Source organism: Mustela erminea, chromosome 7 (genome assembly GCF_009829155.1).
Source record: "Mustela erminea isolate mMusErm1 chromosome 7, mMusErm1.Pri, whole genome shotgun sequence".
In the NCBI taxonomy this organism is placed as follows: Eukaryota; Metazoa; Chordata; class Mammalia; order Carnivora; family Mustelidae; genus Mustela; species Mustela erminea.
Window position 1 is genome coordinate 112,421,098 of NC_045620.1, and position 16,785 is coordinate 112,437,882.

Sequence of the window (16,785 nt, forward strand, 5' to 3'; positions counted from 1 at the left end):
GCACATTGAAAAGAAAGATGATGAATAGCTTCAGTTAGCTGTGAATGTGAAAAATAAGGTGTATTTTTGTGAGGAAATATTACCCTGTGATCATATCACCATGTTTTCTGGAAACTCTTGGAAATACTTGATGAGTTCATTCTCTCCTAATGTGTTTTTTTCCACCTCCAAGGAATTCCTATCCTATGAAAAGTTTTAAAATATTCAAACCCAGGGTATTCTTGGGCCCATGAAGCCAGAGCAAGCATTTCCCTAGAGCATCTGTTGTCTGCAGAGAGAGCCTCTGGCCAGGTGGATTTGTGGCTTCGTCATTCTCATGCCTGTTTGTTACATTTCTATCTGGCAAGCTGCACTCTAGCCTCAAAGGTTTGATGTTCCAGAAGTGGCCCGCGAGGAGCTGCCAGCTCCCAGGGTGAGAGGTCTGACCCTGCCAGTTGGGCATTTGGGGCCAAGTTCTTATTTTGAATGTGTGTAAATATTTTAATCAAAATACACCTGGCCGCGCTTTATCCCTGTGGTGTTTAAGTGTAGACAATGTTTGACTTACCTACTTAACATTTTCTCCATCAAAATGTAGATAGAACACACGTCCCCCACCCCACCCTCCACTTCATCAGCAAAGTATGTTTTTGCTTCAGTAGTCCGATAAAATGTTTGTGACCTGGTTTTTTGGTTTTCCAGATATTGATGAATGCTTGACCGCAAGCACTTGTCCAGATGAGCAGTGTGTGAACTCTCCTGGGTCTTACCAGTGTGTTCCCTGCACAGAAGGGTTCCGAGGTTGGAATGGGCAGTGTCTTGGTAGGTACTAGAGTGTTCTTATCATGGTATCGTTTCTTCTGTCTAGTGCATTTTCAGAAAGAATGGTATAATGCCAAGTGAGTCCACGTTCAAAATTAAAAAAAAAAAAAACACATGGAATATAATAACCTTATAACCTTCTGAGAAATTTTCTAAGCTGTGTTCTAAGTAAGTTTTAACCAGGGGAAAATATAAGAAAGCAAGTTGGCACAAAGAATATGAGATTTTATCTGGAAGAAATAATTCTGATGGAAGCAAATTGTCCTTGATGTGATGAATAACCAAGACCAAATAAAACAATAATCACCACAGGGTGGAGAACAAAAGACCAAAAAAAGAGAGGAAAGGCGTAAGAAGAAGCAAGCTACTAGAAGCTAGTAAAATTAGGAGCATACGTACACAAACATGCAGCAGAAGTAGAAAAGAGAAATCTTGATGGATTGCCACGCCTCTTAAATTTATTCATTTAGGTATTGAATAAATACTTCATACCGACACCAGGCAGTGAGGAAGATAAGCAACAACTTTGCTTTGCTTCTAAGTAGCTTTTCCCCTTAATGGCTTTCCTCTCTGTTTCTATCTCTGTGTCATCTTTTCCTTAGAAGCTGAGCTCTTTTACACTCAGTGCCAGACTCTGTCGATGTGAGTTCAACTTCTCATTTATTCATACCTTCTTTCTTTTCATGCACAAATGCTGAAGAACTTACTATAATAAACCCAGAGTTGTGCTGGGTGCTGGGATACATTGAGGAACCAAATAAATAAATAAATAAATAAAAGCCTTCCTCATGGCACTGTCTGGTGAGGAAGAGTGATACCGAGACATCTCAAATAAATATACAAACACAAATGAGATGGTGCTGGGAAGAAAGGTTCTGAGATGCTGTAAGAATGTGTCACAGAACAAGTCACCTCTGGGAAAATTCCTGATTGAGGTTTAACTGGGGAAAGGGATAGGAGGGAGATAGTTTTAGACAGAGGAAAGAGCATATTCAGGGAGCTTGTGGAAGGATGAAGCTGAAAGGCAAGTGCAGCTGAAGAACAGGGAACAAGAGATTTGGTGCAGGATGAGGGGCCAGACCCCCTCATGTTATGCCAGACCCCCCTCAGTCTTGTTTAAAGTGTTCATCTTGAACATTACACAAAAACTAATGATGTTTTTAAAAAAAAAAAAAAAACTAATGATGTACTATATGCTGGCTAACTGAACATAATAAAGAAAATAATAAAAGGTTCATCTTTACTCATATATCTCTGGGAAGGACATCTAGATGTTGCAGAGCAGGCGGGCTAAGGAGGCTTGGCAGAAACAGTTCCAGTTTCAAAGCTTTGGACTCATCCCCAGGTTGCACGCGCTAAGCCTCTGTTCATGGTTCAGGTGGCCCTCTGCCCTGAAGCTTGTGCCCATCTCCGAGAGTGTCTGTCATTGGAATTGTAAGATGTTGATCTTTGCAAGAAGAGATTTTTTTGTTCATTAATTGCTTATTTGATATGCCTTTGTTTATGTGATCAGTGCTGGTCGGAATGTACATTTGGTTTTAATTTCCCGCTTGGCATAAATTTCCTAATTGCCTATCAAGATTCCACTCGTATTCTCATTTTCACATACTGCTGCATATTATAATCCAAGAGTAGAGCCTGAATTTTACCTTAAGCAACTGAAATCCATAATAGTGGAATCCACAGCCCTGATTCATGACTTTACTAATGTAATATGACTGACCAAATTGGCAAGCGAATGCTTTTCAAGATAAATGCGTTTATCTAGACTGGGCAATAAAAAATAAATGAGTTATTATACCTAGATGTATGCAGTCAGTCTAAGCGTGACCACTTTGCCCCGATTTGGTGACAGAAACACAATACCTTTGCTCAGAGTAACTTCACTTCGCCAACCAGAGGAGTAGGATCATAAGCAGAAATATTAGGTCACTGTGTAGTCGACCGAAGTCACACAGATAGCCAGTTTTTCCAAGCACTAGTTTTCATTTTTGCCTTGCTAAGATCACACATTTCCTATGAAAAATACACCGTGTACCTTTTCCTTCAGCCTCGGGTAAAATTTCAGGCTCTGTCATCTACAGATGAAGCTTCTCTTCCGTGATACAATTCCAGTTCCACTTACTGTTCATCCTGGACGCGCAGCTCCTCTAAAATTCTTGGGAGGACTTTTACAGATTATACCAAGACGGATTCGTCTTCATTTTTTATGGTAGTAGAGCTCTCACACGTTAAAAGTTGAGTGTGACAAAAAGTAGATAGGGCAACATGCTTTTCTGTTCTTACTGAACCAATGAACGAATTAGATTTTTCTGCTCAACTCCGACCATGCTAGTGAATACCCAGCCATGCTGCGTACATTTTAGTTCTCACCCTTACCCTCCTGGTGCTCTAAAATACCTTTTAGAAGGTGTCATCATTACTTAAGCTTATCACTGAGTTGAGGTCATGGACAGCAACTCGGCTATATATTTATTCATTCCGTGTAACAGCTGAGTGCCTACCCAGAGGCAGGCATTTTTCAAGACCCGGAGGATTGAGAGCGAACAAAATAAAGGTCCTCCCCTCACTGCGCTTGTACTCTAGAGCTCACATTGTGCTCGCAAATACACAAATCGGCAAGCAAAGCATATGGTATGTCACATGCATGTTGAGTGCCACAAAGGAAAAAAGGAAGAACAGCTTAAGGGAGACAGAGAGTATCAGAGATTTTATGGGGGTCAAATAATAAGCTATTTATATGGTGTTCCTTTCTATTTGTTTTTGTCTCCAGTGGTTATTTGGGACTAGCTTATGGCTTTATAATATCCTCGTAGTCCAGATAATTTCAGGTACATCGATAAGACTCCCCCCTCCCCATTTTATATATATGAGAACTTAAAGACTTAAAATTTTCCCAAATCTCACCATTTGAAGAAAAGTCTTACACTTGGCATTTGTGAGTCATCTATAGAGAAGATAATCCCTACCTCACAAGGGATTCTGTTCCATTAATCCATATGTTGATTTGAATTTCTTTTTTCTGTTAAATGGATTCATTACAATTTGAGAACTGCTATTTGGTCCCATATGTTCTGCAGGGATATGAGGCCAATTACACATGCTGCTTTCACTGACTCAAAGGTGGACTTAGTGAAACCATTCATGGTCTCCTTGTAGTTATGTGGTGTGGGCTGGATCTCACTGATTGGTGCCTCTCCCTGATTTATGAATTAGAACAAAAATTGTTTGGGGCAGAAACAGGTCAGATGGTAGCAGGTGTTTTCTAGAAGAGCATGCTGTGTGCTAGTGTTGAGTTCGGGACAGCCGATCCTTTATTCTCAATGGTTTATTGTCCACTTTCAAAGTATCTATCCCTTGATGCTTTTTGGCAACTCTTGTTGGCTCCTCTGTTAACGTAGCTTCTTCTTTCAAGTTGAGGATTTCATTCCTCTCTCAAAAGCCACTTTCATCATTCAACATTGTATTCCTTGGACCTCACATTCAGCCTGGAGTTGCTGCCCGCTGCTTGATCCCTGGCCCTAATGACTATCTCATCACCCCGGGTCCTGGCCGGTTCCAACTGGCTGCTTCAACCAGGCCTTTCTTGAGGGAAGCCAACCTATCAGAAACTCAATTAGCAGGTTTCTCTTCACTCATGAACAGACCCAACTCAAACCCTACGGAGCTATCCTCCAAAAGACATTCTCTAATATTTAATTATTTAAAGGTACTTTCAGCAACTCTGATATAAAGATCATATTTCCCTGAATTTTAACAGATTTGGAGTTATATATGACCTCTATGAAGCTTGGTTTCAATACCTTTGAACTACTCTCTTCATGGGATTTACTGTCAGAATTAAATAAGCAAGATAAAGCACCTCGTGAGGCATGTGACACAAGGTAGACCCCAATAAATGTTATGACCCTTCTTCTCCCAACCCTGTTATCCTCCTTTTTACCGCCCTAAGCCTGAAATAGAAGAAGTGCAGTAATAACTGGTACTTGTTTAAATAAATTTTATGTCAAGTTTCTATGTAAAACTGCCTTTGACTTTCTTTAACAAGTTCATTTCCTGTAGTTCTTAAATCTATCTGATAAGAATTTCTTTTATGAATCTAAGTAATCTTAATCTCATAGTTACCTTTCAATTTCCAGCATGTTTGTTTAGGTGGGATCTATTTCTTGAGAACCACAGTGCTTTTCTGTAGGGCCATCAATCATCCCTATCAAATGTTTTACCTTCTGCAATGCTACCATCTCCGCCCTCTTACTTCATTTTCTTGGTTCACCTTCATAAGACACAGTATCTATCACCTGGTCAATGTAGGCAGCTACCCCTCATTGAGTTTACTTTACCTTGCTTTATAATGGAGTCTGCGAAAGACCATGCAACCTGGGAAGACAAATTTCTGAGATTTTTATCACACAAATCCTTCACTGTCAAACCATCAAGTTAATAGTGACTTTATGACTCTGATTTACGTTTTCTAAATGTAATTAATGGGTCTTAGGCATCTGAAGAACTTGGTGTCATTTGATCCAGATGACTGGTTAGCCAGAGTCTTCACCAAAACCAGGTGCACAGAACATGCATGGTCAACATGGAAAGCTCCTTGTTCTAGGACTTCTTTGCACACTAGGATTTATTTTCAAATTTTAAGAAACATTGTTAACCTTTATGGAATAGGTGAATATTCAGAGACTTATCTGAAATTAAAAGCTTTCATGCTACTTTTATTTACTTTGTGTAAGATGGCAATAGAACAACATCTGTCTTTTGCAGACATTATTAAATGTGCAAACACCGACCTAATCCCAAATTGCTATAGCTAAACAAGTCTTCTAATTAGTCATTATGTTATTATTGAATACTTAATTATGTACTTAATTCCAGAGAAGACTTGAAGTTGTAAATAAGCAAAACAAAACAGAATAGAATGGTGGTTATCAGGGGCTGAGAGTTAGGGACATTGGGAGGATGTTGTTTAAGGGTACGAACTGCAACTGGCAGGTAGATAAGCCCTGGAGACCTATTGCACAGATCAGTGTTTATAGTCAACAGTGCCATCTTATAGTGATTATAGGCAACAGTGCTGTATTATAAACTTCAAAGCTGCTAGGAGGCTAGATGATAACTATGTTCACAAAAAAAGGAAATAATTATGTGACATAAGAGAGGCATTAGCTAACTTTGTTAATCACTTTGCAATATATAAGCATACCAAATTATCACTTATCCTTTGTCATATGTCAGTTATATCTCCACAAAAGCAAACAAAAAACCACTTTTAACAACAGGAAACATACCTGTGTGAGAAAGGACCAACACCATAGTAACAAAAAACTTCTCTTATATTGCTACAGAGGGCTTTGACTTCATTATTTTATTTGGTATCAGGACAGTCATCCCTATAGTACAGATACAGTGATTGATTCCCAGATAGGTTAATGGGCTTGCTTATGGTCATAGATAATAAATGGCAGAGCTAGGACATGATCCCAAGTCTTTTATCTCCAAAACTAGTGTTCTGCTCTTTATACTACCTCTTCCTGTACACATAAGAAAATAAGAGAACAAAGCAATATGATTAAGATAATGAGGAAAGAAAAGTTCATAGAGAGAAGATCTGTGGGTGGGATGGTGGGAACCATCCCTGGCAAGCAGCAGTAAGAATGGCTGAGGGATTCTTGACTCTAAGATGGCGGTCTCCACCATAGATAGCCCCAGTTGAATTTTGCTGAAAGACAAAATGTTCTTTCAGAAAGGGGAGGTAGGAAGCCAGTGATGTGGTAGGATTAACGGATTGATTTTCTGAGATCATCTTTGGCTCTTTATCTGGGATGTACATAGCATTGGCTCTTCTCCAGCTTTGAAGAACAGTGATGAGTCTTTGAGGGATGCGTAACATATTTTTGTAGGCTGCATTGCTACTGCTTATCTTAACTTGGTCAAACTTGACAGAGGGTGCCTGAGATCCTGAGGATTTCCTGTACTGTGAGAGCGGTTTGTTCCATCCCACTGGCCTAACCAGCGTCGGTGTCTGACTTCACCATGCTTGCTTTTCTGTCAGAAATGTCCTGCCATCATCTTCACTATAAAAGACTATGTATACAGAATAGTTGAGGGTTGACTGAAGTAATGTCATGTTGGGGGTGGAGAGTAATCTTGTATTTTCCTGTAGTCATCATGACAAAATAAGATGTTTCCTTTGCATATCAAATGGAGCTCACTCATTGAAGTCTGTGGTAATCACTAAGGAATTAAATGAGACTCAATGACCTCTGATGAATGACTGGTGTGCAGTGTTAAGAGATTCATTTCCTTGAAAGCACAGGAAGTAATGCAGGTAAACTGTTGTTCTGAAACCAAGTCTGACCAACCTTAAGGAGTGGATGGGTAAAGTGGAAGGGGACAGCACAACCTTGGACTTTGAAATTTGTGTGAGGTCAGCCACTGACTACCCTCTGGACCCTCTGAGGGGGGCTTCAGGCTATCTCGTGTTCTCCCAGGACAGTAGGAAGGGAAATTTCAAAAGGGTTCCTGACCCAGAAAAATTATATCCCAAGGCAGTGAGAGAATTTGCAGGTGGATTTGCTGGCCAGCTGAAAGTCATCTTTGTAAAAATTGTGGAGAATGGAAAGTTGCCAGAGAGCTGGGAAGAGATTAATGTCCTCATTTCCCCCCAAAGAAAAAAGAAGCTGGAGTTCAGGAACTAATGACCAGTGAGCTTCTTATTAATCTTAACAAAAAAATGAACGCTGCGAGATTCAAATGGTGAGGTGAAACATTTTTTTCGGAATTTATTTATTTATCTGAGACATAAAGAAAGAGGCAAAGGGAGCAGGAGAGGGAGTCTTAAGCGCATCCCATGCTGAACATGGAGCCTGACACAGGCTCGAGCTCATGACCCTAAGATTAGGACCTGAGCCGAAACCAAACGTTTGATACTTAACTGACCGTGCCACTCAGGTGCCCCAAGGTGAAACATTTTAAAAGAAAAAGATGATCGTAAGAATCAGCCAGGGTTGGGGCGCCTGCGTGGCTCAGTTGGTTAAGTGTCTGCCTTTGGCTCAGGCCATGATCCCAGGGTCCTGGCACTGGGCCCCACATTGGGCTGCTCAGCAGGGAGTCTGCTTCTCCTTGGTCTGCCCCTCCCCTGCTGCTCATGCTTTCTCCCTGTCTCTCAAATAAATAAATAAAATCTTAAATTTAAAAAAAAAAAAAAAGGAATCATCCAGTGTTCACTAAGAACAAATCATGTCCACTGTTGTGACTCCCTCTTCTGATAGGCTTCTGAGAGGAGCAGATCATGAAATCCTATAGACTCTGGTTTTCCACAGGCCTCTGTTAGAGTCTCTTGGGGTGTTGTAGATGACAGTGATCAATTTGGATTGGGTAATAGTGTACTGGGATGGATGCATAAACTTTTGAACAATTATATCCACAAAAAGCTGACCTCATAAACCCCTGGCAATTTCCTTACTGTGGAAGGTTTAATTAATCCACTGAATAGCAGATGCCAAATTATGTCCCAAAAGCCCATTGGTAAATTGTGTTTTGGGAATTTGGAACACATTTTTCTGTGGACAGAGTGTTTTTCATGACGTTTCTCTTTTGAACTGATTATGTGTATACATCACAAGAATTTGGATAGTCTGACTCTTGTACAAGACCATAACCCTAGAGTAAGATGAGATTTGAGCTCTAGTACAGAAAACCAAAGACTTAACCGTCTCCTTCTCAGAGGCTATGGGTGTTGGATGGTGGAGTGGATAAGGACTGCCTTGTTTCCCAAAACACTGATCCTCCCAAGGGTTTGAAGTAAGAACTGAGGGCATACTTTCTGTTGATAACACTCAGGGCCCTACAAGTTTGTATCTTTGACTTATTGGAAGAACGCTGGAAACCACAGAGGATTTTTAAAGGACCCATATGATCGATTGTACTTGTATTTTAGAAGACTGGCTACTGGCTGGTTAGTGGATTAGAGAGGGCAAGACTTGAAGTAGAGAAGCAAACTTCGGCAGTAACCCATGTGGGACAGAATAGTGGTAGCAGAGATACTGGGAAGATAGAATTGAATTGACTGTTACAAATCAAATGTGGGGAAAGCAGGAGAATAAGGAATCTAGAAAGGATGACTCCCAATTTCTGACTTGGGCATCTGAGTGGATAGTGGTACCATATATTGACCTGGAATAAAAGAGACACAGGGGGAAAGAGGAGTTTTAGCTGTGAAGACTTGGAGGTGCCTGTGGGACGTCAAGGGGAGGTGGCCAGTGCACTGACCAACTAGGTTGCGTGGGTCTGTAGTTTAAGAAACAGGTCTAGGTGCCAGGTAAAACAATGAGTTTATTTCACTCCTTTTACATCCAAGCCTCACTCCAGGCACCTTCCTACTATGTATTCTGTTGTTGTTGTTGTTGTTGTTGTTGTTTTATATTGAGGTATGATACATCTATGGTGTTATATTCGTTTCAGGTTTACAACACAGTAATTTGATATTTGTATACGTTACAAAATGACCACAGTAAGTCGAGTGAAAGTCTCTCACCCTACCTAGTTACAGAACTAAAGAAATTTTCTTATGATGAGGACTTTAAGGCCAACTCTCTCCGCAGGTCTTAAATATGCACTGTGATACTCTTCATTCAAGTATCCTAGAAGTATCAAGCATTTTTTAAAAAATTTTATTTATTTGGAAAGAAAAAGATTTTACTTATTTGTGAGGGAGAGAGGGTGTTTGCCAGTAGAGGAACGGAGGGAGGGGAACGAAAAGGATCCAAGCTGAGCGCAAAGCCCGATGCGGGTCTCGATCTCACGACCCTGAGATTATGACCTGAGCCAAAATCAAGAGTTGGACACTTGACCGGCTGAGCCATGCAGGAACCCTCGTATCAAGTATTTTTTTTAAAAAGTGTTTCATGGGGCGCCTGGGTGGCTCAGTGGGTTAAGCCGCTGCCTTCGGCTCAGGTCATGATCTCAGGGTCCTGGGATCGAGTCCCGCGTTGGGCTCTCTGCTCAGCAGGGAGACTGCTTCTCTCTCTCTCTCTCTCTCTGCCTGCCTCTCCATCTACTTGTGATCTCTGGCTGTCAAATAAATAAAAAAAAAATCTTTAAAAAAAAAAAAAGTGTTTCATGACTGACCATCTAGGCTGTCTTTTAATCTGCTTTTAGAAATTGATTGTGTCATTGCATTCCGTGCCCTATCGTCACATTTCCCAGTACACGAATAATCAGAGAGAACAATCCCATACATTTCTCAACTTTTTCACGTTTTTGAAACCGATCCAGATACCAGACGTGACATCTTAACGTTGCTGTCTGGAATTTACGTGCCCCGTGTCTCGGCTCATTCTGTCCCATTATTTACTTTGGCTCCAGAGTTTGGCTGCTTCTTTCAAGTTGTTTGCGTTCGGTGTTTATGAAAGTGGACTCCCACAACTAAAGAAACGATGGACGATGAGTCAGTCTGGAAGTGCTGTTTTTGTTGTCACAGAGTAGGGTCTAGCTCACCATCGTGAGTGATTCTGTGAAAGCCAGGCGGAGCACGCAGACGGTGCGGGTTCCTTGGCTGTTTTGTTTGCATGTGAAGCGTTTGCAGGTGTGCCCCGCCCCCCACCACCATTGCCTCATTTTGGTAACACTCTATTTCTAGCGATCATTGTGGGAACACCAGAATACAGGTTTAATGAAATGCCGTGCACACAAATGCAGTCTGAACTCTGGAGTGCTGAATTAGAGCTCAACCTCTGATATGCGTGGGTTGGCAGCTCCCTGCCTGTTCATAGTAAGAGGGCGGGGAGTTTTATTGCTTTCATGGTGAGCATTGCCAAATGAAATGGATGTAGTCAAGAGCATTTTCCTCTGCTCTGCTGGCCTGCCTTACGATTAAGATGCTTGGATTAAGTTACAGACTGCTGTAAAATTAAGCCTACATCATGACTTTGTGTGTAGTTTCAGCACTTGGTGGTTTAAATTTTTCCCCTTAAGGTGAGGAAAAGACGCCGTGTGTCTTCTCACGGCAGCATACAGTGGACTTACCGCAAGCAATCAGGTGGGGCATAGAACCCAAGTTTTTCTTTTTGAATTATCAACATTCTTTTTTAAACATTTTTTTTTTTTTAAAGATTTATTTATTTGTGGGTTGGGAGAGTGAGTGAGCAGGGGCGGGGCAGAGGGAAAGGGAAGAAACTCAGGCAGACTCCCCGGCTGGAGCTCAACACAGGGCTTGATCTCACAACCCTGAGATCATGACCTGAGCTGAAATCAGTCAAGAATCGAACGCTGAACCAGCTTAGCCACGCAGGCACCCCTGCGTTCCCAACATTCTAGGGAGAATGTGATGAATGCTGAATGAAACCAGTGGACACTTCAGTGGTGGTTTTCTTTGTCAGTGCTGTGTTAGCAGGTAATAAGCAGACATTCCTAATCCTCTCTTCAGCGGTTTCTATCACCGCACTTAACATGAGTGACTAGAAACAGATCCAAAGGAGGGAATGGTTTTTGGAGTTACGCTGGCTGGATGCTCCTACCAGCCCCCAGTTTCAAACCCTGTGGCCCTGGGCAATCTGTTAGAACTTCCTCAAGTCTTGGTTCCTTTGTCTGTCAGTGGTCGGCTTGTATGGCTCCCGTTGGGATTAAACAAGCTCAGACATGCACGGCCTTTCGTGCTTCCATGCGGTGAGTGCTTGGTGAATTTGAGTATTATTTTCTCTGTCTCTGCAGCCTGTCCCCTACCTTCAAACTGCCCACCAGGCGTGTTCGTCCCCTAGACTGGTTTTTCTAATACCGATCCAGAGCCATCTTTGAACATTGTGTCGGAGTCTTTTTCACCTTTCTATTAAGAACTGTTGTGGTTTCTCCAGGTCCTAAGGCCTACCTTGGGCTTTCGTGCACGTTCACTTCCTGCTGAACTCATCAGCTCCCAGCTGGACCTCAATACCTCTTTGATTCTTTAGAAGACTTCATTGTGTCAGGGAGGCTGCTTTAAAACTACCCTCTCTTCTGCCCTCCCCTCTACAATAAGCTTTCCATGGAATTGGTTCCTAGAGCGTGTTTGGTTCCTTCCCTGAGTTACTTTGCCCAGAGTAAATCACGGCACGGAGCTGTCATACACGCAGCTCACACCAGAGCTCCTCTTCCTCCTCTGGGCTCATTTGAAAACTTACCTTAAAGAATCTGTCCCTGTTGGAGGATGCACCATTTCTATTTTTAGCCAAATTCAACTTTATTCATGTTTTCTTTTTTTTTTTTCTTTGTCTTTGTGGGTTCCCCTCGCCCTTCTGAAACATTCCTCAAGACGTGGACGAATGCCTGGAACCACAGATCTGCACAAACGGCACGTGCTCCAACCTTGAGGGCTCCTACATGTGTTCATGCCACAAGGGTTATTCTCCGACGCCAGACCACAAGCATTGCAAAGGTAAATGCTCTTATTGGATTTCTCCTTTTTATTTGAACTACACTTGAGACTATGTTAGAGTAATTAGCTTAGAAAAGGGAACCCAGGGGCACCTGGGTGGCTCAGTGGGTTAAGTCTCTGCCTTCGGCTCAGGTCACGATCCCAGGGTCCTGGGATCAAGCCCCACATCGGGCTCTCTGCTCAGCAGGGAGCCTGCTTCCCCCCACCCCATCCCCGCCTGCCTCTCTGCCTACTTGTAATCTCTCTTTCTGTCAAATAAATAAATAAATCTTAAAAAAAAAAAAAAAAAAGAAAGAAAGAAAAGGGAATCAGAAAAAAAAAATAGAGAAAGAAAGAGAGAAAGAACCATGTTACCTCTCATTTATTTTGACTGAGCTACTCAGAGCACATTTTTGTTGGCATGTTTGGAAGTCACTCCTCATTGTGGTTACATACAGACCATATCTATTTACATAGAGGAGAACAGCATATTTTTAGAGAGCATCTGTAAACCACAGACCTATTTATTTCGTTTCTTCTCATTATAAAAACAATACAATTCCACCACTCTGTGAATATACTAAAAACCATTGAATTGTACACTTTAGATGAATAATGTGGTGGTAAATTATACCTCAATAAAATTGCTGTCACAAAACATTCATCGTAAGGGCGCCTTGGGTGTTTCCATCCATTAAGCATCTGTTTTCAGGTCAGGTCATGGTCTCAGGGTCCTGGAATTGAGCTCTCATTGGGTTCCCCGCCCAGTGAGGTGCCTGCTTCTGTTTCTCTGTCTGTCCCGCTTTGCCCCCCTCATGGTCTCTCTCTCTCACTCCCTCCCTTTCATGCTCTCAAATAAATAAATAAAATCTTTTTCAAAAAAACATCCACTGTAGAAAATCTAACGAACAGAAAATAAGCAAACCAAAAATAAGAGTTTCTCAATCTCCTTCATCATTAGTCCTCTATTTTGGATATTTTCTATCACTAAGATCATGTATGTACAATTTTGTATCTTGCTTTTTGTCACTTAATAGTGTATCGTGAGCATTTTATTCATCATTAATAACTCTTCTCAAATACTATTTTTGAAAGCTGCTTAATAGTCCACTATTTCAGCATTTTCTTGCTGTTCTTATGTTGAACAACCACATTTTTTTTTCCCAGTGTCTCATCATTATGTAAAAAAAAAAAAAGCAAACCTAACAAGCTTTTTTTAAAATAAAACTTGGTCTGGGGATGCCTGGGTGGCTCAGTGGGTTAAAGCCTCTGCCTTCAGCTCAGGTCATGATCCCAGGGTCCTGGGATCGAGCCCCGCATTGGGCTCTCCACTCAGTGGGGAGCCTGCTTCTCTCTCTCCCTCTGCCCGCCTCTCTGCCTACTTGTGATCCCTGTCTGTCAAATAAATAAATAAAATCTTAAAAAAAAAAAAAAAGAAAGAATAAAGAAGTGAGTATTGGAATATCGGAACCTAGCTCTGACACTCAGAAGTTGAGCTTGGGTAAGTTTTCTTCCTTTGCTAAGCTGTACTTGCTCATCTGCTCATCAGTAACAATAATGGTACTCGCTCAGGGGGATAGGATGATTGTGTGAAAAAAATACAGAAACGGAGAATGAGATAACGCAGGGACAGAGTCTGACACGTAGTTGATGTTGTTATTCACCAAGTCATAAGCAGGTACAAAGTTCTGTTAAAGCCAAAAAGTGCTTGTGTGCTGCTGGGAAAGCTACCCAAGGTGCTGCTGTTCGACCTTGGTCTTAAAATTTTGAATATGGAGGGGAGAAAACCTTAGGAGGCAGAGAAAGCAGCACATGTCAAAGGCTGGAGGTGTGAAACGGCTGTTATCACCACTTGCCAGTGAAACTTGCCCCCCTACTCTGGTTTTCCTGGTGTCTGCATCGCAGTGTGGGGTGGGGTCAGGCAAGGCCCCCATCTGCTGCTCTAGGAACCTACATATACACTGTTTTCCTTACTCCCCAATCAAAGTGCACGCTTTTTACGATAAATTATATAACATATTTCTCTGTATTTATTTCGTAAACTTTCCCAAACCACCTCAGCTCACATGTCAAATTCTTCCCAGATCTTAAATCTGCTCCTTTTCCAATTCTCCAGCAACTGCCAAATCTCACCTTGGTGCTAAATATTGACTTTGTTTCACCTCACTAAATCTACTAACAACTCTTTCCCATGTTGTAAATATGCTATCTAGTGTATTAATTCAGTACTTGTTTCTTTATTTCTTTTTTGTGTCTCTGTTCTTGTATCTCTTTGTACATTTTAGCATTATATGTCCTAAACTTATAAATACCCGGAGATAGTCTCTGTTGTAACTCTGAACTGGATTCGTCATAGTGATATGCGCGAAAGTCCCTTAGAGAAATCCTTTTTCAGGGAAAACGATATGCTCTGTTTCCATCTCTTGGCACAAAAAAGAGAAGACATTTGTCCTGCATGCCTGTTTTATTAGAAAGCGTCCTTTTGTCGTAGGAATTATGTGCCTCATCAGAAAAGGAAAAGGCTTCTTTATCTGTAGAATTACACTGCCTCTGTCCCTGTGGTCATTTCAAAGACCCAGAGATCACCTTATTCAAGATAACTGGATTGCCGCAAGTTGTTCCAAGTGTGCGTGTCATTACCGATAATGAATTACTTCTGACAATATTCCCGACATAAATGAGTAACTTATGTAAGATGTCTGGCGTACCCTGACAGGACTTGGAATGGAGGGTATAGTCTTGCTGCAGACATCTTCACATGGGAATGCTTAATTTGTCATCTTCTTTGAGAAAGTCTAAAAGAGTCCAAGGCACTAAAAATGTTGTCAGACATTACGTGAGGTCCAACCAGCTCCACACTGCTGTTGTTGGTCTTAAGTTCTTGGACTGATGTCTCAAGTATTTAATAGAATGTGCTGAAAGGGAAACGTGAGGTAGGCAGTTCCTTGCTGTCGACCACTCCTAAAGCTAATGGACCTAGAGCATTTGGAAAGGTGCAGCATCGTTCTGAAAGTGACATTCAGCTCGATGATTTAATTTCCCTATTGGCAGCCAATAGTAGGCAGCCGGGACTTACTGTGATGGTGATCCGTTTTCTTTACAAATAAGTGAAACAAAAGTTTCTAGTAAACCAAATTAATTTCTCTAAAACAATGATTAAAAAATGCATTCATGAGCTGCAGTTACATTCATAGTTTATGTGGGCTCTCTCAGAAAACGTGGGATAATGTGACACCTTCCTTACATCGGGATACAGTTCCAAAGGTTAATGCCACAGGAGAGGCTAAGAAATACAGATTTGGTCAGGAAATAGGTAATCGTCGGTCGTACGCCAGGGGAAGGACTGTGCCCCACATGGAGTTCTGAAAGGTTTCAGATGCATTTTAAATAATAGGATAATAAGATATTTTCAGAAGAAAAGAGTAGTTAGACATTGATCTTTAGGACATAGTTTCATAGCTTGATTTATAGGCTCAAAGTTTAGATAACAGTGTGTTCTAGATATATAGATATTTATATCTACATATATATATATGTAGATATAAATAGGCCTGATTTAACATAATTTCCCTGTTTCTATTTACAGATATTGATGAATGTCAGCAAGGGAATCTGTGCGTGAATGGGCAGTGCAGAAACACGGAAGGCTCCTTCAGGTGCACCTGTGGACAGGGGTACCAGCTGTCAGCGGCGAAAGACCAGTGTGAAGGTAGGAGCGTGGCCCCGTGAACTGCTGTGGGTTTCGCTTAAGCCCCTGGCCTGAAAGACGGTATTCAGGAAAGGGGGTGCCTCTCAGAAACTAACTGCCTGGTTGCATGACAGCACCAGAAAGCAAGCCCTCAGCTGAGGTCAGAAAAGTCCATAACACGGGATAGGAAAGGGTTAAATCTGAAAAATAAGGTATTTGTGATTAGTGGCTGAGCATTCGGCTTAGGAAGAAAAAGCGTTGCCCTCTGTGTAATTCCTTGCTGCGGAAAATCAGCTCTATTCAGTTCATTCGAAAGTTTTACCTACTCAGATTTTAGTAATTGGAAGGTCGTTAGATCAGCCCGGCATGATGCTATGCAATGTTAATGACCTTTGTCTTGGTGTCTCTTCCCCTTTCTAAAATTTTTCCTTTTTAAAACAAAAGTTACTGAAGAAGGCTTTTCAGCAAGAGTGAAAGAACAGCATCCCCCTTATATCATGGGTAAAGTTTGTGAAATACATCCTGTTCCCGCAGGTGATAGTATTTTGGATCTCGTTGAGGCTGACGTTAGACTTAAAATATAAATTTCTTCGAACTTCACACAGAATTACTTCACTTCTCGATAAGGATGTGCTTCTTGAGCTTGAAGATACTACAATATCCTGGTGACAAGCACCAGAGTCCAGAGTTCTTAAACAGAAAGGTCATTTAAGTGCCATTTATTTAAGAACAGAATACACACTCTATAGGACCAATAAGGAAACAAATCATATGTAAACTCTTATTTAATGAGTGCAAATGTCTTCTAAGATGCTATTATAAATGATGGTACTAAGAAGAGATCTACTGACATTATCACGGCCTTGCCCATTTTCCCCTCTTTTGAACATTTGAAGGAAAGACATTA

At 41.3% G+C, this 16,785-nt stretch overlaps 1 protein-coding gene across 11 annotated transcripts in view; it reads left to right on the top strand.

Moving 5' to 3' along the window:
- Positions 1–16,785, top strand: part of LTBP1 (latent transforming growth factor beta binding protein 1) — a 406,687-nt gene that overhangs the window by 295,076 nt on the left and 94,826 nt on the right. For all 11 annotated transcript variants that reach the window (XM_032352967.1, XM_032352969.1, XM_032352970.1 and 8 more), the window contains 3 exons: positions 682–801; positions 12,089–12,211; positions 15,777–15,899. In XM_032352967.1, the coding sequence (XP_032208858.1) occupies positions 682–801; positions 12,089–12,211; positions 15,777–15,899 (366 nt within the window). The remainder of the gene's footprint in view (positions 1–681; positions 802–12,088; positions 12,212–15,776; positions 15,900–16,785) is intronic.